This window comes from Brachyhypopomus gauderio, chromosome 21, assembly GCF_052324685.1.
Source record: "Brachyhypopomus gauderio isolate BG-103 chromosome 21, BGAUD_0.2, whole genome shotgun sequence".
Taxonomy (NCBI): Eukaryota; Metazoa; Chordata; class Actinopteri; order Gymnotiformes; family Hypopomidae; genus Brachyhypopomus; species Brachyhypopomus gauderio.
In genome coordinates, this window is record NC_135231.1 from 5,819,349 (window position 1) to 5,844,509 (window position 25,161).

At 44.0% G+C, this 25,161-nt stretch overlaps 1 protein-coding gene across 3 annotated transcripts; it reads right to left on the minus strand.

The window, feature by feature from the left end:
• Window positions 1-1,082: 1,082 nt before the first annotated feature.
• On the minus strand, window positions 1,083-24,867 carry nfatc2a (nuclear factor of activated T cells 2a). 3 transcript variants are annotated; one of them, XM_076983877.1, is made up of 10 exons: window positions 24,466-24,867; window positions 21,129-22,020; window positions 20,637-20,805; window positions 16,859-17,061; window positions 16,577-16,749; window positions 14,776-14,916; window positions 12,129-12,184; window positions 11,436-11,574; window positions 10,201-10,902; window positions 1,083-2,997 (listed from the first exon to the last, which is right to left on the minus strand). In XM_076983877.1, exons 1-10 carry the CDS (start codon window positions 24,521-24,523, stop codon window positions 2,942-2,944), a joined length of 2,589 nt encoding a protein of 862 aa, XP_076839992.1. In that variant the 5' UTR covers window positions 24,524-24,867; the 3' UTR covers window positions 1,083-2,941. The 3 variants fall into 3 exon arrangements, with proteins under 3 accessions (XP_076839992.1, XP_076839990.1, XP_076839991.1); XM_076983875.1 differs by lacking the exon at window positions 24,466-24,867 and adding an exon at window positions 22,642-24,388 and having other exon boundaries at window positions 1,084-2,997; XM_076983876.1 differs by lacking the exon at window positions 24,466-24,867 and adding an exon at window positions 22,642-24,383 and having other exon boundaries at window positions 1,084-2,997; window positions 11,442-11,574.
• Between the last annotated feature and the right edge of the window lie 294 nt (window positions 24,868-25,161).

A 25,161-nucleotide genomic window follows, 5' to 3' on the forward strand; every position in this document is an offset into this window, starting at 1 on the left:
TACGGGGATGATGTGATTGATGCGTGATGGCTGATGAGGTGATGAGTGATGAAGTGATGAGTTATGAGTGATACGGTGATGAGGTGATTGATGAGTGATGGCTGATGAGGTGATGAATGATGAGGTGATGGAGTGATGAATGGTGAGTGATGAGATGATGGAGTGATGAGTGGTGAGGTGATGAGTGAAGCGTGGTGAGTGATGAGGTGATGAGTGGTGAGTGATGAGGTGATGAGTGTGCTTCTGCTTCTTTAACGAATCTTAATGATTACCGGCACTTTCATTTTCCTAAAGTGATTTTCATGAACAGGCAGAGGTTGACAGTAGGCTGGGTGTTGTTCAATAGTATCCTATTGCAAGAGCAGTGAAGTGAAAAAATTTTTGTAACATTTTAAATGAATAAATGTTCCTCTTCACACACATCAAAACAGTCACAACAGTGTGCACTGCTGTTTCACATAACAGTACATTATGTTGTTAAATATTCACGTTAGTAACAAGGCATGCAATATATGACGCATGACCTTTGTGAAAGAATAGAAGACTAATAGCAGGTGCCTCAAAGATAGGCTGGTAATTATTTTCACAAATGGTCCATTTAAACACTTCTCAAAAGTAACTTCCAGAGTGTTAGTTGGGGTTATTTGTATTATGGAAATCTCTGGATACAAGATCTGGTTTCATTGTCTAGTCACAAATAAAGGCCAAATGACTCATAGCATACTTTAATAATTAAACCATAATAAAAAGCCCATGTACTGTGGAAACCTATAGTTGTCTTCATTTACCCATTTGCTACTCACAGCGAGTGATGTCATAGACATGCCCAACAGTGGATTCATTCAGCTGTACTCTCCGGTTTCAGAGCCAAACCAGTGCCTAGCTACCAAGGCAACGCCACAAAGTGCCTTCTTATTTCTCAGCGTTCTCAGCTGTGGACGATCTAGAAAGTTGGGGGATTTTTTTTCTTCAATCAAATATTTCATTTATATACCAAAGGCCTCAAAATCCAGGTTCTTGCTTTCCAGACTAAATGTACTGATTTCTAATTGCAGGCATTCACACTGCACTTATTGATTCACTTACAAACAGAACTATTCTTCACTCATATTTATTGCTCATGTTTTTGAGAAGCATCAACCCTGAAGCATTCATTGCAAGGCAAGATTAGGTCAAACTAGCATGTACAAGAAGTTAAAAAAGATATAGTTCGTTATCTTTGGCAATCATTGACATTGTAGCCTTGGTTACATGACAGTAAATAGTAAAAAAAAAAAAGCAAACAAAAAAACTGATTCAGTTCATAAAAATATTTTTTCTCTACTTCTGACTGGCAGTCTAAATTTTAAAAGGTAACAAATATTTTATACATATTTTAGCAATATATATATTTACAGTAGAAATCAGTTTACATTCAGGGGTTTGGTTATGAGGTTAAGAGAGCTGGCTCCTTTATTACATAAAAAACGATCCAAAAGCCTTTTATTAGCTCATGTCTTAACAAAACGCATGGAACACCTGTGAGCAAAGAAAAAAGCCATAATAAAGATAATTCAACCAAAAATAATAACCACACACCATTAGATTCCTCTCACCTTAACTGCATGTGTGTTTCTCATTTTGGCTTTGAAAGACATTCGACAAAGCTTTAAATTCTTTGGTTAGCTCATTCATGTGAAAAAGAGCATACTGCACTTGCAGGACATCAGCATATTTCCACATAGCCTGAATGTTGAATAACCATCATATGCTCAGCATATCTATTATGGTAAAAACCCACTGTGAGATGAAACACAATATCCTTATTATTAGTTAGTAAAAACAATAACCAAAAAGCACAAAGCACCAAATCAATTACAACAAAGAACCTTGAAGTGCACATCTTGCATTTTTCTCGAATAAAGATGAACGTAACTAGTACAGATGTATACGTGTCAGTAAGAGGTGCAGATTCAAAGCACCAGCCAGGCTACATGAAGCTAAGTGCTTAGTGCACTGAAGCACGAGTTAAACCAGGACCTGAATATAGTGCAAACACTGTCAGGCTCTAGGGTGAGGATTAGAACCCTAACCTCTGCATCACTCCAAGAATATGACACACTTTTGGAAACTTTAATAGCTAAAGGCTCCTAGACTGAAGTAATGACACCTGTTGAATTATTTAGAGTATAGAGGAAAAATTAAACAACTTTTTTGTGGCTTGTCTGCATTTTGTCTTATCTGTACTGTCTACAATGTGTGATGTTAACAAATTGAATATACACGTTGTAAAAATATCAAAAATATAGATTGGTAGAGAATGTATGTACACAAGTAAATATAATTCACTGGAAATAAGTGCATACTGAAGGATTCCCTTTATGGACATTTACAGCACAGTTAAATGCATGCAATTAAAAGAGAACGTAATCCTGGGTGTAATCCTGGGCATAATCCTGGGTGTAATCCTGGGTGTAATCTTGGTCTTATTTTTTTGCAGGAATGTGTGGTTCATTTGTATCTTAAACTGTACTTATACAGACTTATATGCAATGTCTTTTGGGAGTGACACAGACCAGTTATTTAGATGCAATCCATACAGAATGAATGAACTCTTCTAGACATATTAAACAGATAGTAAAGCTGAGATGCACTGAAATATGAAATTACAGAGGAGCAAAAGGAATGTGATTTTATTCCAATCTAAGGTATGGTAAGGCCTCGCATTTATATGTCATTTACACTACGGCATTTGAGCTCAACTCTGGCCACATCTCACAAGTGGCCACATATTGGAATTACAATGAAGTTGTTGCAGACATTTGGTTGAACTAGCAATGAAGCGCAATCGACTTGGTATCAGAAAGTCAGAAAAGAGGTAAAAAAGACTGAAATAGCAGAAAGGAGAACAGTTCCCACAGAGCAGGAAGAAGTCCTGTTGTTGTCCCGCTGCTGCGGGTCTTTATGTCTGCCCCCGGCACTGCACTGCTGTCAGGTCCTTCCTTATGATCTCATTAACTACAGGACACAGAGAGGGAGAAGAGTGGGTTATTTAGAACATGTCGAAGAACCATCCCTTGATTTAGGGCACCGTGGTGTCAAGTTCATGCTCAGGAGATGCAGGTTAGAAGCTTTAATTAATACTTGCTGCGCAGTAAAGGAAATTAAAATAAACAAATTACTGTTCACGCCACCAATCCATATATGGAATGTAAGCCCATTTTAAAATAATTAAAAAATATTTCTGCCTATTATGTCTACATCAGTTTAGCCCCGCCCTCTTACATTGTAATTCTCAGGTGTGTTTTAGCTATGAGTACTTTTTGAATGAGGCATAATACAGTACATCAATCAGAAAAAAGCTCATTCTTATATCTTCTATATCGATATCGGTCTTACTGTAAAGCCACAGTAACAGAAACAGTCTAAGTCTAAAGTTGGGGAATGGCCATATAAAAACTAATCATTACAGCTTTGGGACATAAACTCATACAAAAGTGGACATCAAATATAAAATTAAAGCAAAAAATATATGGGCCCTTTAAAATGCACAGACCAAACTGCATTAACACAAGCTGACCACTAGAGTGCACGGTGCAGCTTTTACAACTGTACCTTGTCTTATATACTCTGTGAAGGCTGTCAGTGAGCGTTTGCTTTCCTTCACTAACTTGGGGGACACAAATGGAAACTTTTATGGGCTTCACATGCTAAGAATAGCAGCAAAGTGTGCAAGGTGGTTTTGCATACTGATGATACACAGTGGATTGTTAACCACCACCTGAGAAGCTTTGAGAAGCTCTGCTCTGAGAAGTTCTGAATTTCTGACTTTAGATAATTGTTGCAAGCTCAGAGCTTTGTCAAATTCTGTAATCTGGGAATTTACAACATCTGAATTCCATTTTGATCTCAACCAAATACAGATGACGGATGACAAAAATACATCTCAGTAGGCCTAAGTCAACAAAGTTGTAACTACATATTGTGTTTTTATCATCATTTTGTTAAAAAAAAATTAATGTACAATAGTAATAAACAAGGAAGGATTTTTTGTCTTTCGAAGTCTTTGGAAAGATAACAATGGAAATCTTTTTGTCAGTCAATCAAAAGCTAATAAATGACTATTAATAAATGTCTGATACAAGAATCAGCACATGCCACCGTCATTACACCTGAAAATCCTGTTAAACTTTTACACGTTGTAAATGCAGTGATGCATGCAGGGTTTGTTGACTTTACAGCACTTTGAACAGGTCTGCACTACAGCACTCTGAACAGGTCTGCACTACAGCACTCTGAACAGGTCTGCACTACAACACTCTGAACAGGTCTGCACTACAGCACTCTGAACAGGTCTGCACTACAACACTCTGAACAGGTCTGCACTACAGCACTTTGAACAGGTCTGCACTACAACACTCTGAACAGGTCTGCACTACAGCACTCTGAACAGTTCTGCACTACAACACTCTGAACAGGTCTGCACTACAAGACTCTGAACAGGTCTGCACTACAGCACTTTGAACAGGTCTGCACTACAACACTCTGAACAGGTCTGCACTACAACACTCTGAACAGGTCTGCACTACAGTACTTTGAACAGGTCTGCACTACAACACTCTGAACAGGTCTGCACTACAGCACTTTGAACAGGTCTGCACTACAACACTCTGAACAGGTCTGCACTACAACACTCTGAACAGGTCTGCACTACAGCACTTTGAACAGGTCTGCACTACAACACTCTGAACAGGTCTGCACTACAACACTCTGAACAGGTCTACACTTCAGCACTTTGAACAGGTCTGCACTACAACACTCTGAACAGGTCTACACTTCAGCACTTTGAACAGGTCTGCACTACAACACTCTGAACAGGTCTGCACTACAGCACTTTGAACAGGTCTGCACTACAACACTCTGAACAGGTCTGCACTACAGCACTCTGAACAGGTCTACACTACAGCACTCTGAACAAGTCTGCACTACAGCACTCATTTCATTTTAAAAAGCAACTGTATATATGTATATGTCTCTGACCAATCAACAGCACATAAATGCAACTAGGGAAAAGAGACACAGTGCCAAGTGCCACTGAACCACAGTCAGCGTGGGCCCCAAATCACGGAGACCCCAGTAGTGGCGAGCTGACACAGAACTACGCTATGCCCTCCCAAAAGCTGAGATGAAGTATCCTCAGCGTGAATGAATACGCAGGACGAAGTGTGTGTTGTCCAGTCTGATAGGCCAAATCCTCTCAGTGCCTTTATCAGTGTGGACCACCTCATGGCAGGAAGCTCTCACTGTGCCCTGCCCCCACAATGCTGAAATATAAGACGGGCCGTGTTGGGGCTGGGGTGTGGGGTGTGGGGGTGACTAGGTGTGTTGGAGTGGGGTGCAGTACACTGGCATAACAAACAACTGTCATCACTTCCTATTTCCAATGTAAGAAAGTTGCGCTGCTATTGCATTACCGTAGAAGTTGCATAATGACTGCTGGCTGGAGGGTCACCTAAACAATTTATGAGAAATGTAAATAATTTTTGGATGATAGAACAATGAAGACTCCTATTTAGTAGATCTGACAACTATTTGTAGGGGCCATATGCTTAATAAACTATTCTGGAATTCAGCACAAATGAAGTAATGAACACAGTAAATCATATTCAATGCCACATATACATAGTAGTAAACATGATACCACAATGGAAAACTGCAACATTCTCTTGACCTATCGAATTTAAATCGAGTAAAAGTGAAAACATTTTTTGAGCAGGTCTCAGAATTCTGCTACTTTCCCTTTAATGCTTTAACCTGCACAGGCTGAAGGTTGTGTGAACAGGAAAATGTGTGGTGAATATATACTAGAAGGACAAGACATGTGTGGTCAAGATATAGCAGAAGGAACAGAAGTCTTCTCCATTCTGCAGAACCTCACTAGCAGGGATTAATGACAAACTGAAAATGTATAGCTTTATTGTAAAGCTATACATCCAGTTATGCACTCTTAAGTGTTTTAAGAGCCTAGCAAATGTCCTGGATTTTGAGGAAGAAGACTAAACTAAACTAACCAGTTTACAGATAGTGTGAAAGAAAAGGGTAAATCCTGAAAAGATTTTTCCAACATTACTGTGGGATATTGGGAATATATGAAGACCGAAAATGTTTAACTCCGCTGTGTTCTGGCATTTAACAATGCTGAGAGCAAATATGAAACTACACACAGAGTGAAAGTAAGTAATGAAAATGTTCCCGAGGTATAAATACCACAGTATCTTGCAGCACTTTATTCTGCATAAGACACCTCCCGCGTTGATTACCATATTTACTGAGAATATGCGGTTGCCTCGTTCGTTATGGGCAGCAACTGTTTTTTTTTCCCCACAATGCCTTGCACATGCAGAATCCCAAGGATGGATCATCTAAACATGAAGGCTGGCTCCCGCGTTAGTCCTGGTTCACACATGCTGCTGTGTGACCAAGGCCCTGTAAAGTGTGCTGGGAGTGGACAGTCATCTGGGGAACACAGGTGACCCAACGCATGACACAGAGGGGCCAGAGGCAGCGGCGTGACGAGCTGGGCCACTCTGGGCCGCTCTGGGCCGCACTGGGCCGCTCTGGGCAGTGCGAGGCTGGCTCGTAAAGTAGGTGAGTGTCTGGCTGAAGACCTGGAGCAGATGTTTAGTGAAGGTGAGGAGCAGGATGGTGCACAGCAGCACACTCATCCAACATGCCCCCAACATGCCCCCACCATGTCCCCATCTTGACCCCAACATGCCCCCAACCATGTCCCCACCATGCCCCTATCTTGCCCCCAACATGCGTGAACAGTGAGGGTTCAGCTGGAGGTCCATCTCCACCTATATGCGCTTGTCAAACGCCGAGAGGGCCAGACCAGCGATAACCAGCATGCAGAAGCGGGTGTGAATAATGTCGTGGCCCGTCTGGCTCTGGCTGCTACACACTATTGGTCTGGCTGGCCCTGCGTGCACAATATAGTCACAGAGAAGCCGCAGATTTAGACAGGAAGAAGTGAAACCACACGCCTGGCCAGCTGGGGCGTTCTTCCCCAGCAACCAGCCCTGGAGACCAGAGAGAGAAAGTTGAGGCATCAGGTGGAAGTCTTGTGTAGTAACACAGCGCTGGTCTCAGCGTGGCCGTTTCAGTACGACGTGTCACACTGCATTCCAGGCATTTACAGATAAGCCTTGCAAAACTCACTCTGTGATCATGGCGGTTGTCTGTGTGATCAACTGTTAGTCTTATTAGAGTACAAGCACAAATCACAGTCTGAAAAAGGATGCAAGTGACCTGTGACTAATGAGCACAGCCTACGTGCGCTATCTACCAAATCCCACCCTTCAACTGGAAGAACTTCACCTCTGTGTTGGCTCAGAGGTTAGAGTGCAGTCTGGACACCTGTGAGGGGTGGATACCTTTTAGCACAAGGAGAGAGGGTAATTTAATGCTCCCTGTAACTATATCCAGGACAGGTTTTGTTCGTGTTACAACTAAAGGTCGATGAAACAAGAAGAAAACATCAGTTATAATAACTGCAAAAAGTTTTTGCAGGGCCAAGAGCCTTTATTGACTAGCTAGGAAGAAATGGGTTTTTACAGTTTTACAGAAAAGGGCAGATTAAAGCAGCTATGTGGCTGGGTGAATCTCCCTTTTGCGATACATCTGAGCTTGCTCAAAGTGAAAAGGGTAACAGCACAGCTTCTGCAGAAAAAGCATATCAGATGCGACCACAGAAACCCTCACGTCTCTAAGCAAAACCACTAACAAACTGAGCAATGAGAAAGGGACCCTGTCTGACTCAAATGAAAAGTTTATGTGTGTGGGGCCCCGGGGCGACATCAAAACTGAGATGTTTGTGGGCGGAGCTATACCTTGACACCTTGGCCCTTGACAGACACATGGGACTTTTTTTCAGTTATCGTCCTTCCTGCGCACAGGCCACCCCCACGCTGATGATGGTGAGCATCTGTGATGTGTGTGGGGAAGAGCTTCTCAACACTCAACACAGTTCAGACACCCTTCTACAACTACCTGTCACAGGAATTCCCCTCTTTCTGGATTTAGGGACATTTCCACAGTGGTGCAAGTCTAATAGTGCAACCAGATCCACTGGGGGGGGCAGGGGCACATGCACCTCATTGCCATCGGCAGTGCCTGACAGGAGCCATCTAAGCAGTTCATAACGACAGCATCAACAGGCCGGGGGTAGTCACGGTAACACACATGTAATGTGGCAATGCCGTCTCCACTGCTGTTTACCCAGGGATCTAAAAATTCCATTCACCCTCTTTTTATTTTTTTTTGTTCATTGGATTCATTTTTTCCGTCTGCCCCGACCCCCGCTGCTGTTCGCGAGGCCCACGCCCAGTCCCCTATCGTGTGTAGATCGCCGGGTCTCCGGAGGAGCACAGCAGCTGTGTAAGGAGTCGTGCCAGATGGGCAGGAGCATGGCCACTGGAAAAAGGAGACCCCCTCCCACGGGGCCCCCCCACAGAACCGGGGGCCGTAAGGGAAACACTAGCCAAGTATAACAAACATGGAGGCTTTCCTCCCAGACAGCCTGTTCCACTGTTTGACAATGGTTGCCATGGAACTTGTTTTGTACATCATAACAGTGTCAACATATGTAAAAGGCCCTCAGCATTTTTTCTTCATTTTTTTTTCTTTTTGGGTCCCCAAGATGGTATGTCAACCACTTCAAATCATGGGTACCCAAAAAGATGTTTATGTTTGGTTTAAATACAGTTTGATGTAATTCCATTATGGTCTGAGAGAACTCTTACTCCCCAACGTTCACAATGGGCCAAACACCAAATGAAATGTTTTACTGCTCTATCTCAATCCAATTGGTCTACAAATACTCAAGAACTTTAAAGGCTGGATGCTGGGACACAGTTTGGCCATGAGAGTGAGCCGTTGGAGACCCTGAGATTGGCGCCGTCACATACACACTTGACATAAAATGATGAAATTATTATTAATGATTTAAATATTATATTACCCATCCATGCATGACCAATCTAACCAACGCAGTCCAAATCCACCTGCCCTTCTAATGAACTAAGCCACACATAGGAGAGATGAAAGTTATTGTGCTGAAATGGTCTTAAGCATTCATCACCTTCATCACCTTCATCGTTCCTGATATTCCGTTTGTCAGAGAGGGCGTGTCTGTCTTAGCATGAATCCTTGGGGCCGATATGTATGTGTGTAATGTGTGAAACTGTCAAGTGAAAGAGCAGAACCCGACTGATAGAAGAGGAGACAGACTTGACAAGCGGCTTCCTGCTATTGTTTCAGCGCATAAAACGTGACATTGGCCAATCTTTATGACAGCAAAACATTCCACATTGTGGCTTCTTGTCATAGCAGTAGCACTCCAAGGCCCATGTGTTATTGAAAAGATTTATCTGCTGTTACTTGTGGGTTCAAGTTTCTTTTGTACATATTGGTAATGCTCAACTGACACATTTAATTAATAAGTTTTTAAACAACGGCTTCATAAACATGGATGTTTGAAAATGTTACTGTTGGAAAAGGTAAAAGCAAAAAATTTTACAGAAATAAAATGAGCTTATTTGAATTTGCATAACTAATGCAGCCAATAAGATCATGCAGACTTGAACTAGGTTGCATTTAGTTGATTATAAGCCTGCTTACATGGTCAAATAAGGCCACAGAAAGGCAGGCAATATGACAACATGCTGGGATCACCACAGCAGACCTCCCCGGTGTAAAAGAAGGAAAAGTTTCTCTTTATGTTACAGAATACAAATGCCACTTATGATGTAAGCAGGTGAGCGCAATGTGTTTACTCTCAAATCTTTAGTTGACATGATCTGGACGATCAGCGCTGGCAAACGGAACGTGCCAGAAGATGTCCTGAGCTTTAGGAGAGGGCAAAACACAACGTTATGTGTTGTGATTGCTCACAATACATCCTAGAATGTAAGTGTAAAGTAATGCTGTAAATTTCAGTTTAGGTTTCCACAGTCTCTCCTTTCCAGCAGTGAATTAATGGTGTATTTGCACAGTACGTTAGAGGCTATTCTTCTAAGGAGACGACTAAAGCACTTTTCTATGTCACAGAAAAGAGCATCTGTTAAATGTTAAGTTTCAGTTAACTGCTGAACAGCAGATCTGAGTAGAACAGGAAACACTGAAAGACGAGACAAGAGACAATGAGACATTTTCACCCACCATCGTCCAGGTAGGCCTGATCCAGGTTCTCCTGCTTGACTGTGACTCGGCCGGGGAGGGCGGCTCGCTGCTCCCCAGCAGGGGAGCACCTCTGGGGGTCTGGCGGGCCGGTGGGGGACCTGTCCTTGGGGGGCCTCTGCACATAGGGCTGCTGGTGGATTACGGTGGAGTAATGCTGGGGGTTGGGAGCTTGGCCGGGCGGGGGGGAGCGGCTGGCCGCCGCTTGGGTCCCCGGCTGGCTGTAGCCCTCACAGTAGATGATGTGCTGGTGCTCCGGTGGCGGTGGGGCTGGGGGCTCACCCCCTCGCAACAGGTGGTGGTTGGGGGAGAACTGGATGATGGAGGGGTGTTGGACTGAGGCGTACTGGGCAGGGGAGCCTGTGTGGACCAGAACGGAGCGATGGGCGTCCGGCATCATGCTGAGCCCCGTTGCTGGGTAGGGGCTGCGTCCCAGGTTCTTCTCGGCGTGGGAGTAACCGATCGCGGGGCCGTGCTGCTGGAAACCCGGGTCGGGAGGGGAGAGGCACGGCCGCGGATGCTGGCAGGAAGGCAGGCTGGGGAGCAGGCCGCTGTCTGGGCTGAGCACTGCGCGTGGATTATGCTGGTAGTAGGAAGGCACCGAGACACCCAGGAGCTGTGACATGGCATAGCCCATTTGTCTGGACTCATATTCATCCACTGGTTCTGTTTTTATAGAGGGAACTGCAGGATGCAAAACAAGACAAAAAAAAACAAAAAATAAAAGCAATTTTTTAAAAGTCGCTTTAAGAAAAGCAAGGAATTAGCAATTATTAACCTACATTTGACTATTGAGTGATTAGATATTCAAGGCCTTTATTATAATCGATGTTAACATTCAACTATATCTTCATTTACATGTTGCATTACCATGTAATCTATATGTGGCTACTGATATTTGAATAATGAGTAATCAGGTCTCATCAAATGTGTGGACGTTGCCTACGTGAAACAAACTCAACCTAACAAAACTAACATAGCATGACAGGTGCAGGTTTTTTTTAGTGCTGCCTGCTGAGCTACAGTAACTAGCTCATTGTAGTGTAGCACTAGCTACACCAAGGCATTGGGTTTGATTATGTTTACATGTGCCCGCGATCCAATCACGTCCGCCCACGGCTGATCCAGCTACATTCCAATTGCCGTGCATGCTGTGGGAATTTCCCCAGTCCAGATCGTGCATCACCAGTGAAGCTCTCATGGGACGGAACATGTACCTTTACCTGCCAGAGGCTTGTAGGTGAAGTGCTGAGGTTGACTTCGCTTCCTTTTCCCATTGATCACGTAGAAATTGACCTTGGCTGGATGGGAGATGGACGGGTCTCGGTAGGGAGGCACCTCGATGAACAGCATGCTCTGACCAACACAGTTCACTCTCATTAGTCCTCTAAGGTGCCCAGGGAAGCCCAGACTGATTCTAGCTGTTGACCTGCTGTCACGTGCAAAACTGCAGTTCGTTTTCTGAACATGAACACAATGCGACTCGTGTTTCCCTCTCCAGCCCCCCCAAAAAACAACACTATTGTATGATAGATGTTCTACTCCTTTTCAGTGATGGTTTTCTGCCCATGTTTTTAGGTTTGTGACTCAAAGCACATGTTTAGAAAACAATCTGCACATTCAGAGGGTTCATCTCACACAGGCTGCCGTAGGACAACATGAAAAAGTGACTATGAGCTCACTGCACAGTGACTAATATGAAAGATCTTTTGTTTCATATGATACACCCACTCATGTCTCTTTCAGTGATATTCAAATGTAAAGCCAAACATTAACTAAGGGCCAGGCATGAATCAGTGAAGGAGATTTCATGCCATGTTGGCGGCAGGCGTTATCCAATCACGATGTGGGTGGCAGGCGTTATCCAATCACGATGTTGGTGGCAGGCGTTATCCAATCACAATACTTACTGCCTGACTTTTGTCTTTGTCAACTGTGGCCTCCAACTCCCAAATTTGCTGTCCATCTAAAATTAAGAGATATAATTAAAGTTTAGGGATTATTATTATTATTTTTATGTTGATGTCACCATCATGTGTTATCATTAATCGTATTGTCTAGTGGTTGTTTCAAACAATGTAATGCTATGCTGTGTGACAGACATGAGTCTTACATCAGATACATTTACAACACTTGGGGAAATACAGGTTTATCCAACAGGTCTGTACATGTAGTCCAGGTTTGAGGGATTCCTTTTCCCAAAAATACACACTAGCATATACTGTTCTTAATACATAATGAGTTGGAGTTCTGATCATTTCAATGAAAGGTGAACAGTGAAAAATAAATTGTCTTTGTATTTGTGTCATTCATGCAGCTTATGGACTTCTTACACCACGATTCACCCAACGTCCACATCCCAAATAAGAGGAATTGAAATTAGATAATATCACCAGTCACAACTGCTTCCTCCAGCATGTCTGATGCACCTCAATATATATATATTGTATGGGTTCTGGACCCATAGTATTGTTAACCTTTTAAATCCTGTAAAGCGCTTTGTGACAACATGTGTTGTGAAAAGCGCTATACAAATAAACTTTGATTTGATTTGATTTGATATATATATATGATGTATAAAAATGGTACAACGTATCTCTTCAAACCGAGCACAATATTATGCAATAAAGATTTTTTCATGTATTGTTGGTGGGAAACCCCTGCTCTGGTAGAAAGTAAGGCACACATGGCTCAGATGAATCAGCAGGAGAGTGGGGGGGAGTCCAAGCGTGACAGATCTCACCATCGTTTTATCATAAAGCTGCTCCATCTCACCAACGCCGCTGATTAGCGCTGTTTCCCTGCCGCCTGTTTGGTTGGGTTCTCTTCAAAGCCCCCCAGCAGGAACCCTCGCCCCTCCCCTCTCCGCCCCTGCCCCCCTTTACACAGTTCAGGGTGGAGGGGAGGAGGGGTGGAGGGTGGAGGCCCAGCTCAGCATGTTCCCTGGGTCCCTGTGCACGGCAACACCAACGGGAGCCAAACAAGCCCTGGCCAGAAGCAGCTGTCTCACATTCAGAGGGATTTCAGAAGCTGACTGCTCCAGAACTCATACGAAGAAACCCTCCAAAACAAAGACGATCTCTCGTTTCAGATTATCACAAAATGATCCATTACTGCAGAGCAAAGGTATGCTGTAGGGATTCCCCAATAAATTAAAAAACAGTATTTTTTTTTAAGTCTAAGTGAACAAGTGAAGACCATACTAATAGGAGAGAAAGAGACAGAGAAAGAGAGAGAGAAAGAGAGAGAGAGTTACTTAGAGTGAGTTAGAAGCAGACCATGGAGAGTTCATGTCTAAAATGTCTAAAAGCTGCCCTTGTTTAGAACAGGAGGTCCCTGGATTCTATGACTCACAGCTATATACTGACAGACTAAGCACCTTACCATAGACCTGCATCCTGCCAAGACTTCAGACACCATGGAGAACCATAAACAAAATGTAGACATAAACCAGACAACAAACAGAAACTACACAACACACCCTGGATACACCGGGCTGCAAAACGTTGGAATTTTCGGAAGAAAGCAAACAACTCGGGAGTTGGCACACAAGCGCTGACAAACAATAACAGAGACTTCACTGTATGGTCTTCACTTCATACTCCTCACACATCAAGTGCACTGATGTCAGTCATGATGCACTCACCTGGGCGTGTTATGTTTATGTCTAAGAACAGAGCTGCCACTGACCACATGTTTTGAGCCATCGCAATTTGTCAAACGTTCACCAGTGGTAAACGTAAAGAGCCATCTGCTTCTCCCAGAGTGCACTTTGCAGCCGGTGTACGTCATGCATGAAAGACCAACGCTTCCCACACAACAATGGCACCTGCAGACACCAAGCCCCATCGTTCAGCTTTCAGCCCACATGTGATGACAACATGTCACGAGGCATGACAGCACCACTTCTTTAAAGTACACGTATTATTCTCTGAGTGCTCATAAACAGCTAAAAGGCCCGTGAACGTGACTGGCGTGGGCAAGGATCCGATGAGGGCTGTGGCGGCTTTGAACAAAAGGATAACAACGCGCCATATCAGAGATCTAAATGTCATGCAAATTTGCCAGCGGGACAGATTAGGAAAGGTCATGATTCAAATAGCAGACCTCCAGGCTGGTGCGGGGGCTTGGACCTCAGCCTGTGTTCACTAATCCTCGCTCTATCTAAGGTATGCCAGAGCTGCTGCCTGTGGTTTCTGCTACGTCACATCGGCTGTTCTTATAGACCTTCAGAATAGGCGTCAGTCTTTGAAAGACCTCACCTGTGTGCAGGCAGGGCCCTTCATCAGCAGGAGTGCTTCAGGTGGGCAATCAAAAACCTCTTGATCACATTTGGAAATGTCTAATCACATTAGCGGCATGTCGATTATTTTTGGACAGGGGTTTTACAGGGTCACTGCCTTCTCAGGAGAGGCAGAGAGGTAACAACAACAGTAGTAATAATTCACTGCACTATCTAGTTCATGTTTTAAGGGATCTACTGAGAAAGGCCACAGTCAACAGTAACCAATGGACTGGAATGGCCCGCGCACTGCTTTAAGCACCATGCCTACTCACCGTGGGTCTTCTCGGTGAAAATCACTTTGGAGTCGGCACTGAAATTTTGCCCGGTGAGGATCATCTGTTGTCCCCCCAGTACTGAGCAACTCTCCATGTCTTGTTTCTCCACCATGGGCAGCTCGTGCGCAGACCTTTGAGCTGTTGGGGGGGGGGGGGGTAAATATACGATGGTACAGTGATAAATAAATATATGATGGTACAGTGTAAACACACAGTTTAATTACATAGACACATGTCCTTTTTAGTACAACAGTATGTAGCCTTTTAGAAGAAGAAGGCCAGGCCATCGCTGGGGCTCACAGTGACCTCTGTGATTCACCGATTCATTTTTTTGACCATATGTAGCTGTTGGAATCTGACTGAATTTTAATTCAACACCAACCAGAGATTAATTAATCTTAGCTCATTTGTTTTTTAAACAGACCAAAGAAAGAGGGTGCTATTCTAAACTCACCCAAAGGAAAGAGAATGAAAGTAATAATCCTCCTTGTTAACTCATAGACGGAATAAAGGATGCTAAATCAAACCCTCAGTGTGACAACTTGTTTTTATCAAGTGCAAATCAATTCAGCCAACTGCTGAAACCATGAGCCAACTTCTTATGGCTTATCGCCTTACCACTCCAATTCAGCATCTGCTGAAGCAGTTCAATCAAACACCTGCGACCTTTGAACAGCTGTGCGGGACTCACTATGGTCCAAGCCAGTCAGGTGGATAATACTTTAGAAAGAGCCAATGAGGCAATAACACCATGCAGTGGCTGGTAGCTGCTCACACGGGACCACTGTGCAAACACAGCCCGCATTTACAAGACTGCTACTGCCTTCATGGGTCTCCGGTTTGCACCCTGCTGATAATCCCTGACCCAGGTGCTCAGTGCACCTTTGGGAATGAGCCCAGTTTTCTGGACATGAGTGAGAAGGCAGAGGACAACGATCTCATTTTTGTGAGTTTTACTCCCCGCTTTGCCCTGTTTCATCACTTTTAACACCTTCTTCACCTCAAACTAACGGAAGACATGAACCGCTTCACACAGAAAGAAGCTTGACTGAAGGAGCATGATTGAAGTGTGATAAACCGATACATTATATAATAACTGTTACAACAGGCTGCAAAACACGTTCCAACTGTAGCACGCTATGATAATTCTACAATACGGCTGAAGGCTACAATACGGATGAAGCAAGCTGCATTTGATGCAAAGCTGAATGATGAATGAATGAATGAATGAATGAATGTTCGATTTATATAGCGCCTTTCCAGATTCCCAAGGCGCTTTACAATTTAACACAGGTACAAGTCACAGACAATCAAACACACACACACCGGCGAGAAGCGGCAGCCAATTGCGCACAGCGTACTCTCTACCGGAAGCCACAGCCCCCTGGGGGACTGAATGGGGTGCAGGAAGGGGAGAGAGGACAGACCCTAGTGGCAAAGCACCATCCACCACTGGGCATACAAGCACACACACGCATGCACACACACAGACACTACTTTTTATTGAACATAGAGACACAGACACACACTCAGGGAGAATTTTTTGTTGACTGCCAATTTACCTAACCTCCATGTTTTTGGACTGTGGGAGGAAACCGGAGATCCCGGAGGAAACCCACGCAAACACAGGGAGAACATGGAAACTCCACTCAGATAGGGACTTGAACCCAAGACCCCAGTGCTGAGAGACAAACGTGCTAACCACCAAGCCACCGTGTTGCCCAAAGCTGTATTTGAAATGACTCCCCAAACCAAACATGGCTTCACTGCTGTGATGCTGAATGCAATAAACACTCACAGCACTCAATAGGATGAGACGCCACTTGGAGGGAGACGTGTTGTCCTCCCGGCTGGGGAACGTGCACACGGAAAACGAGACGCACGCGCGTGTTCTTGCGCCCGATGTCCGTCTCCCCCTTCCTCAGCTCTATGTCCGCATTCCTCAGCTTCAGGATCCCAGCACAGTCGATCCTAGGATAGGACATCACGATCAGACCATCTCCACCCATGACACATCCCATACGTCACCAGCACAACCACAATGAGGTGTCTCAACACCGGTCCGTCTTACTTGACCTACACTGCTTTCATGTTGTTCTTTGGCTCCAGAGGCATCTCCAGAACCTTGGTGGTGTTGATCATCTTCTCGTAACTGGTGGTAGTCACCGTCTTGCCCGTGATGCGGTGCACCTGGTAGAAGGCGTGGGGCTTCAGAATCCGTTCGTCCGCCGTCCCGATGAAGATCTGCAAGGCCAGCGGGTCTTTGCCTCTGTATCCATGAAGCTGATGAACAGAAGGAGAGCACCAACAAACCCATTAGTGTCTGTTGACAATTTATTACTGTTTTTGAAATACCTCATGGATATAAAATAAACACCATCCACAATCCTGTCAGTTTGATGAAATCACAATATCTTATTCTAAATTAATTACAATATTATCCCAATAAGCTTAATGTTCATAGCACCGGAAGTGCTGCTTTCCTGGACTTGTCATTCTTGTTCAAACGCTGCACTTGCTAAGGAAGGAAGAAACCACAGCTCGAAGCTAATAAAAACAGAAACGGCATTAAGAAGTACACAGGATACTCTCTTTGACAACACACGAGCCTGAAGGGGATTTCAGGTTTACAAATGGTCAGGCACAATTCACCTTCCTTTCCCTGTGTTATTGGTTTAGCACACAAATGTAGCCTACACTCTGCTGGCAGGGCTGAACGGAGACACTGCTGGGAGCATTAGCATCTCCTGTAGCCTTGAAAACTAGCCAGCCTGGCCTGTGATGTCTTTAGAGGCCACAGCTGTTTTCTCTTTGCTGTTTTCCCTTAATCTCTTAAAGTCAGCAGGAAATCCATTTATCACTAGTGACGACTCCTCAGGAAAACTACCTGACCACCATTCTCTGAATTGGCAGTTTCCAACACGAAGGTTCTTGCATTCCAACCTCAATAAAGATTTAATGTGCAATGGTAAATTATGCTAGATCAGCCCTCTTGACATTAGAGAGCTGGACTCAAAGAGGAAGGTATAGCCTATATTCTGAATCAAATATAAAATATTGATTTGCACAATGTTGAGTGAATCTCTGCTTAGTTTGTTGAATAGTCTTCCTTTCCTATACACATATATGTTCAGAAGGCAAAAAAGTTGGAGCATTTTTAATGTTTTTTTGTTTTTGTAGAACTGTGGAATTTCCATATGCAAAACACGAGGGTGTTTGAGTGGAAAACAACAGGGTCCATGTCACATCTATGCACACAGCACACAAGCAGCAATGAGATGATGGCTTTACCAAATAATATCACTCCATATCGTTTAATATATTGCAAAAGTGCAAAAACGGCTGCATTAAAAAAAAAAAAAAACATTGATGCAATCCGATCTCTCGTTTCTGCCTCCTTAATAATACAAAATGTATCCGAGTGTTGAAATCATGTATTACCAAATGGAAAAAGAAGAAATAATGGCAGAAAGGTTTTGATGATTCATCACTTTAAAGAAACAAGTGAAGAGCTATATCAGTCCTTAAGTCATTAGACTGAAAAGTGTTTCTTGCCTCTTATAAACTTTGTTGAAGTTAATATCAATCATTCATCACCACATCCATCAGCCTACACCTTCTTCAGTGGCACGTTTTATGAATATCAGCATGTTTTCTATTTGTACACTTTTTGAATTTTAGCATGATTTATAATAACAAACTGCTCAATTGTTTGCAGGAAACTGAGAATTTTTGGTATGAATATGTTTGTGAGTTTTCTGTGTGTGTGGATATCTCTGTAAAATTCTTTTTAATGTAGCCAATTTTAATAAAGAACACTATAGGTGCAGGCATGACAAATATAATAATTATGAGAAACAATGCCATTCATTTAAAGAATGTATTCTTCAGCATCGGTACATTACATCTACCAAAGAAATCTCCATGGCATTTGTATAAGTTTCTCACTTCTCACTTGATTCATAAAAATGTCAGGAGACTTGGTCATGTGAGTTTGGAGAAGGATGTGTATACAATGACATGATGCATGTGCCTGTTTGCACACGCACACACACTATACAAATTAGATCAGCACTCAACAAAAACCAAGAAGAACCAAAAGGAAGTGTGCAAAACCCACAAAGCATAAAAAATGCAGCTAAAATTACCCACAAGCACAAATGAGGAGGGCCTCAACAAATACACCAAATAAACACTTAATAGTAATAACATTTAAAAATATTTAATTTATGAATAGTAAATCATAGTAAAGTCTAATAAAATACACTGAAGATAGTGAAGATAGACTGTGAGATAAATTGGAGGTCAAAATGTAAAAGGCAAAGGGGGCATAAGACAACATAAATAACTGAATTCAATACATAATATAATTGAATAATTTCATCTTTATTTATTTATCACAAAAAAGTATAGCAGGCTGACTTAGGGCCTGCAACGTTTCAGTAATAATGGTGAATAATACCCTTGTAAAACACTTTAAGGGCTGCCCTTCTGCCTCTGAAGCAGGAGAAAGCAAGTGTCCTATGTGAGCAAACACTGCCATGTGCTTGGGCCATCTGAGAACATGGTCACCATGGGAGCAGGTGACCAGCCATGAGCAAGAGTGGAGGTGGGCACAGTAAAAGCGAGAGAAACAGGAACAGAAACCCACCAGAAGTACCCTATCACCACCCCCAACCCCCTCTCCCCAAAGTACCCTATCACCACCCCAACCTGTCTCGCCAAAGTACCCTATCACCACCCCAACACCCTCTCCCCAAAGTACCCTATCACCACCCCAATCCCCTCTCCCCAAAGTACCCTATCATCTCTCCCAACCCCCTCTCCCCAAAGTACCCTATCATCTCCCCCAACCCCCTCTCCCCAAAGTACCCTATCACTACCCCAACCCCCTCTCCCCAAAGTACCCTATCACCACCCCAACCCCCTCTCACCAAAGTACCCTATCACCACCCCCAACCCCCTCTCCCCAAAGTACCCTATCACCACCCCAACCCCCTCTCCCCAAAGTACCCTATCACCAATCCAACCCCCTCTCCCCAAAGTACCCTATCACCACCCCAACCCCCTCTCCCCAAAGTACCCTATCATCACCCCATCCCCCTTTCTCCAAAGTACCCTATCACCACCCCAAACCCCTCTCTCAAAAGTACCCTATCACCACCCCCAACCCCCTCTCTCCAAACTACCCTATTACCACCCCAATCCCCTCTCCCCAAAATACCCTATCATCTCCCCCAACCCCCTCTCTCCAAAGTAACCATTCACCACCCCAACCCCCTCTCTCCAAAGTACCCTATTACCACCCCAATCCCCTCTCCCCAAAGTACCCTATCACCACCCCTAACCCCCTCACAAATACTCACAGCTCCATGACTGTCAAGAGCACTAAAACTAAAAGTCATATACATGGCAGCTTTGCCAAGTCCTATTGAGACCTATGCAAAAAAGCATGCTAGCCACTCAGCTCAAAGACCCAAAGACAGTTTACACTGTAGAGCGAGAGTAATCTGTTGCTGAGAGAGAACCAAACCTAAAGAGGTAAACAACCTGGTCAGGATATTGGAGAGGTGGGCAAAACTCTGGTTTCCAGGATGTTAGTGCACAATGCTAGATTTGCTAGACAGCCAGCTCTCCTTTCGGAGGTACATCCTGACACTTTTTACGACAGCTTGCCACACACTTCTAAGCAGCCCTTTCTGACACAGTGCGCCAAGTTTACAGCACTCTACAATGCACCCATACATACACAGATTAATACGGAGGAACAATTGCCTGGATAGAAGTACCAAGAGACATTTCCATAACCCAGGCCAAAGGCAAGCTTAGGCTAAACCACGTAACCACACAACACCAACCTGGACGACTGGGTGAGCCCCGGTGGGGGCTTTGACAGCGCCACGACTGCCCTCGGTCTCGTAGTGGGCCCTGTGGTGCGGCTTGGGCTGCACCTCGATGTGCAGCTCGTACTGCTCCGTACGGCTGGGCAGAGGCCACTCCAACGGGGGCAGGGAGCTCACGGGGATGCTGGGGAGCAGAGATGCAATCAGATTATTCACTGACCTTCCCCAAAGCACGTGTTCTGCATGGATTATGGATTATGGATGTTGAGGGGTTTTTTTAAGTATTAATTGTATTTAAAAAATTGATCATTTTATAATTTACTTCATGATTTTAAGTAATAAGAAAACATAAGACTAAGAGTATGCGGAGGAGGGGCTTAGAGTTTTTTTTGTCATTTTACATCTGTTTTTGGCTTGAGGGTTACACATCAGCATTCAGATATGTAGGGTGAGTGTCATGTATATCAATGACTTTCAGCTAAGCCATTCAGGTCAGCAGGCATCTACCTGCAGATTCCAGGTACCAACTGTTTAGACCAAATGGAGGGTATGACGAAGAAAGGCTCGGGTTTGGTCTTGATGTCTTGCTCGGAGGACGCTAAGTAGCTCTCATCATGGTTGTCTGGGTAGAGAGTGTAGGACTGTGGGTTGGTTTTTACTATTTTTGTGGGTACTGTACCAGGCTGCCCAAACCCATTCGTGACCTCTGCCAGGTTGCTTGGTCCGTAACGGATGGCGGCTGTGAGGTCGTCATGGCCGTGGTGTGGCGAGGGGCTGCGTGAGCGAGCCACAGGCACCAGGCTGGGGTTCCTGTACATGTCGTAGGTGCGTTTGCCCTGAGGTGAGGCAGAGCGGGAGTCGGGCCTGGGGGATGGTGATCGGGCCCGGCAGCTATCCTGGGCCAGGCTGGCCCGGGGTGAGGTGCTACGGCTGGTGCGCGGCGAGTCTGTGTGGATGTTCTCGATGCGAACGCACAGCTCTCCCGCCACCACCTGCCCACTGCTGGGCGACACGCACGGGGAGGCAAAGGGTGAGTAGTTTTCCGAGTGACACGAGGCCGACGAGTTGCTGCTTGCCGGGCTGAGGCACAAGGCCTCGCGGTAGGGGCCGACGTCCAGGCCGGGCACAGTGAGCGTGGGTCCCGGGCTGATGTTCAAAAGGTGGCTATGGAGGGAGTCGTGACCATGGTTGTAGTGCTCGCGTGAAGGCGTGATCTCAATCCTGGGACTCACGGCCTGGCCGCCAGGTCTGGTGTGCTCCAAGTAGCTTCTGACCTCCAGCTGCTCATAGCCAGACAGCGCCTCAGAGCTGGCCTCAGAGTAGACCGATGGGTCCTCCAAGGGGTATGGGAGACTGCCAGGCAGGGCGATGACTTTATGTGGTGGGAGATCGGTCTCATCTTGAGAGGGACAGAAAACCATGTGGGGAGATAGAGGGAAAGACAGAGAAGACAGAGAGATACAGAGAGAGAGAGAGAGAGGAGTCAAAGGAGCAAAAAAAAAAGGTGTCTCTGTGTATCTTAGTGACAAAGCAATAAGGCAATCGTTTCATGCATAATTGGATTTCAAACCATATAATAAAACATGGGAGGATGGAGGATATTGGTCTTGTATATATCAAATGTAGCCAAATGTGATATATGACAACCCCATAAATACAGATGGGGAACATGTAAATGCAAAGAGGAACAGCTGGCCATAGTGCTAGGTATTTCCTGGTCTCTGAACTTAAAAATGTGAAGGTGCCAGTGTGAATCGAGGAACTTGTACTGCATTACTACAGCATGCTATAAGTAAATGTATAAGTAAATACAATTAATATTTACTATAGACTACACTAGAAGCCAATGTAAATAAAATGCCTTCATTAAGAAAGTGCAATATTAAAATGCTTTGCATAGCCGTTGCCAAATTTAAATTTATCACTGAGCTTGTTGCTTCACATATGATAACCCGTTTCTCATTCCATCAGCAAACACAGTAATACACACGCACATCTTACTGTACTTATTATGACAAACCTTTTGGATCTTCCGCAGAAAAATCGCTGCAAGGCGTTTCATAGTCAAACAGGTAAGCAAATTCCAGTTCATCTGAGCAGTTTACTTGACTGAGATCTCCAGTCAGCCCCAACTGATTGCAATCTTTATCTTCGTAAAAAGAGGTCATCTGTCTTAACATGCAAGTTTTTTTTAAGGCTGAACCATATAAACCCGAAACGGTTCGAAAGTTACTCGATCAAAACAAACAAGCCTCTGGAACTAATGTTTCGTCTGAAGTTGAAAACAACGCGTAGAAGTGACTTTGCGCCTTGTACAGTAGAGATGTAGACATGACACGCAACTAGCAGCCTAGCAAACAGTTTCCGCCCTCCTCTGTAGACGATTAGGTTAGAGGGCGCGTCTGTTTTATTAAGACGGCGGTACACATACATTAGATACATTAGACGGACTGCGGTGGTAAATTAACAACACGCGCCTCCTATTGATAGTTTTTAGTTATGATGCGGAACACGAAATTATTCAGTAACAATTCAGTAATTTCACCTCAGGCGTGACCCTATGTGCTGCTGCCCCCGGGTGTTCAACAAATAACACGGCTCTTACAGCACACTGAATGTTAATATATTAATTTTTGTAATATTGAACACGTAAACAATTATTTCGGTATTATAGGGTTGGCATGCTTCTTGACAGCATCGCTCAAACCAACTTCGTTAAACTTTTAACTAGTCTTCAGAGATTCATTCAATTTCTTGTTACTGGTTAATCTTTACTGCAGATTGCAGTGTGGGTTCTGTTAACAAGTGGCAGCGTGTCTTGGTAGAGCCATCACAATTTAGACTAATAACCTGACCCAAAAGCAGGTCAGAGTACAAGATGTGACATTACCAAGATCCAGTGCAACACACGTGAACCGCATAAGGACCAGTTCACCCTCTTGTCCAATGTTTTCTCATAAGCTTTTCTGTTTATAGAAGCATGGTTACAAAATGTCCTCAAGTGTCAACATAATATCATAATAACATCATATCATTTACTTGAGTCTGTTTGTCCGGATAGCGCACCTGAATCTGCCGCGTTTCTTTTTAGCCGGACAGACGTCAGCAAGCGACAGCATTCTCCATAAATAAGCCTCATTTGCTCCGTAAAACTGTTCAGTCTAAGATGGATTGTTTGAAAAAAAATTATTCAACCTCTCCGATTCATCCGACTTTAATTATGTATCTCGAACCAGCATCACAGACGTAAGCAAACGCGTGTTTTGATGCTCATGAGTGGACGTACGGTGGGCTATAAAAGCCAGGGCTTACCTTACCTACCCCACCCACACTCCTTTAAAGTATATTAACACACTGCTACTTTAATGGAGGTGTTAAAGGCACGTAAAGTAGTCCATAACTGTAACCTCCATAACTGTAAAATATCCTCTTGGACAGTTTCACCACAAGTGTCTGCTTATACAAAATAGCCACAAATAGGCTAGTTTATAACAACCATCTGCCGCCAATCTTAAATGTCTTTAAGCGAAGTGATAAGGCAATTGAGTAACTGTAGGCCACATCATTACTACCGTGTCACATCTGTGAGCGTTTTGCTGTCATATTCATATTCACACGCGCAAAACGGACTCCCCCGATGACGTAAAGTTTGTGTAAGTTCCTACTGCTAATATGTAGACATTCCTATCATACTCATAACTTAGACTACTACTAACAGCAAAAGCTGCAGAAATCGTATTCTTAGCATTTAAACGCTCATTTAACAAAATAACAAATTCGTTAAAAAAAAGCAAATACGTTGATTACCAGTTATTCACAAAACTTCAGCAGGCGCCTTCCATACCTTGATCCACCGACCTCGGGTTGTGGTATTGTGCCAATCTCCAAGAATCTCTAAACATTTGGAAAGTAAAAAATAAACGAAATGTAACGATTAAAAAAAATTGTCCTACACCTCATAGCAGGTAGAAAAAACTGTGAAAGGACAATAAAATAAACCCGAGTAATCAAAACGAAAATACTCCTTCAGAAGTGCAAGAACAGAATGGAACTGAAATAGAAATCACTAGCTATTTGAACTTCTTTTCCGAGCTCTGAGGATTATTCGAGATTCAAGAGCGGCTTCCTTCACCGCTCTGGGTGTTTATAATGGTCCAATGCTGTAAAATAACGGGATTCCCTCAGTGTTTCCTCCTGTTTATGCGTTTTGCCATGGAAACCTGGAGCGGCTCCATCTCGGAGACTCAGGGCTTTCCTGCAAAGCCCACACTCAGGAATCCATGACGTCTCCAGCTCCAGCGCCAAGGCATTGCTGTGGCTCCTCTCAGACAGTGGCACACAAGACCTTCATTGTAGGGCTGAAAAAATCAGCGAAAGAGGAGGGGGGGGGGGGGGAGAAAAATGAAAACAGGAGCGACGTTTAAATATATACATAAAAGCGCGTTAAACGCAGCGGTGCCCGAACCGGGAGGGCACAAGCGGTGTCTTTCATAATTGCGCAAATCTGAACGCAAAGAGTAAAATGCAGTGATTGATTCGC

Excerpts from the sequence above, each read along its gene's own strand:
- nfatc2a (XM_076983875.1), bottom strand. The coding sequence starts at position 22,801 with ATGTTAAGACAGATGACCTCTTTTTACGAAGATAAAGATTGCAATCAG. Across the intron at positions 20,806-21,128 it reads TTGGTACCTGGAATCTGCAG|CATCCCCGTGAGCTCCCTGC; the intron begins GTAGATGCCTGC and ends TCTGCTCCCCAG. Across the intron at positions 14,917-16,576 it reads GTCTCATCCTATTGAGTGCT|CTCAAAGGTCTGCGCACGAG; the intron begins GTGAGTGTTTAT and ends CCCCCCCAACAG.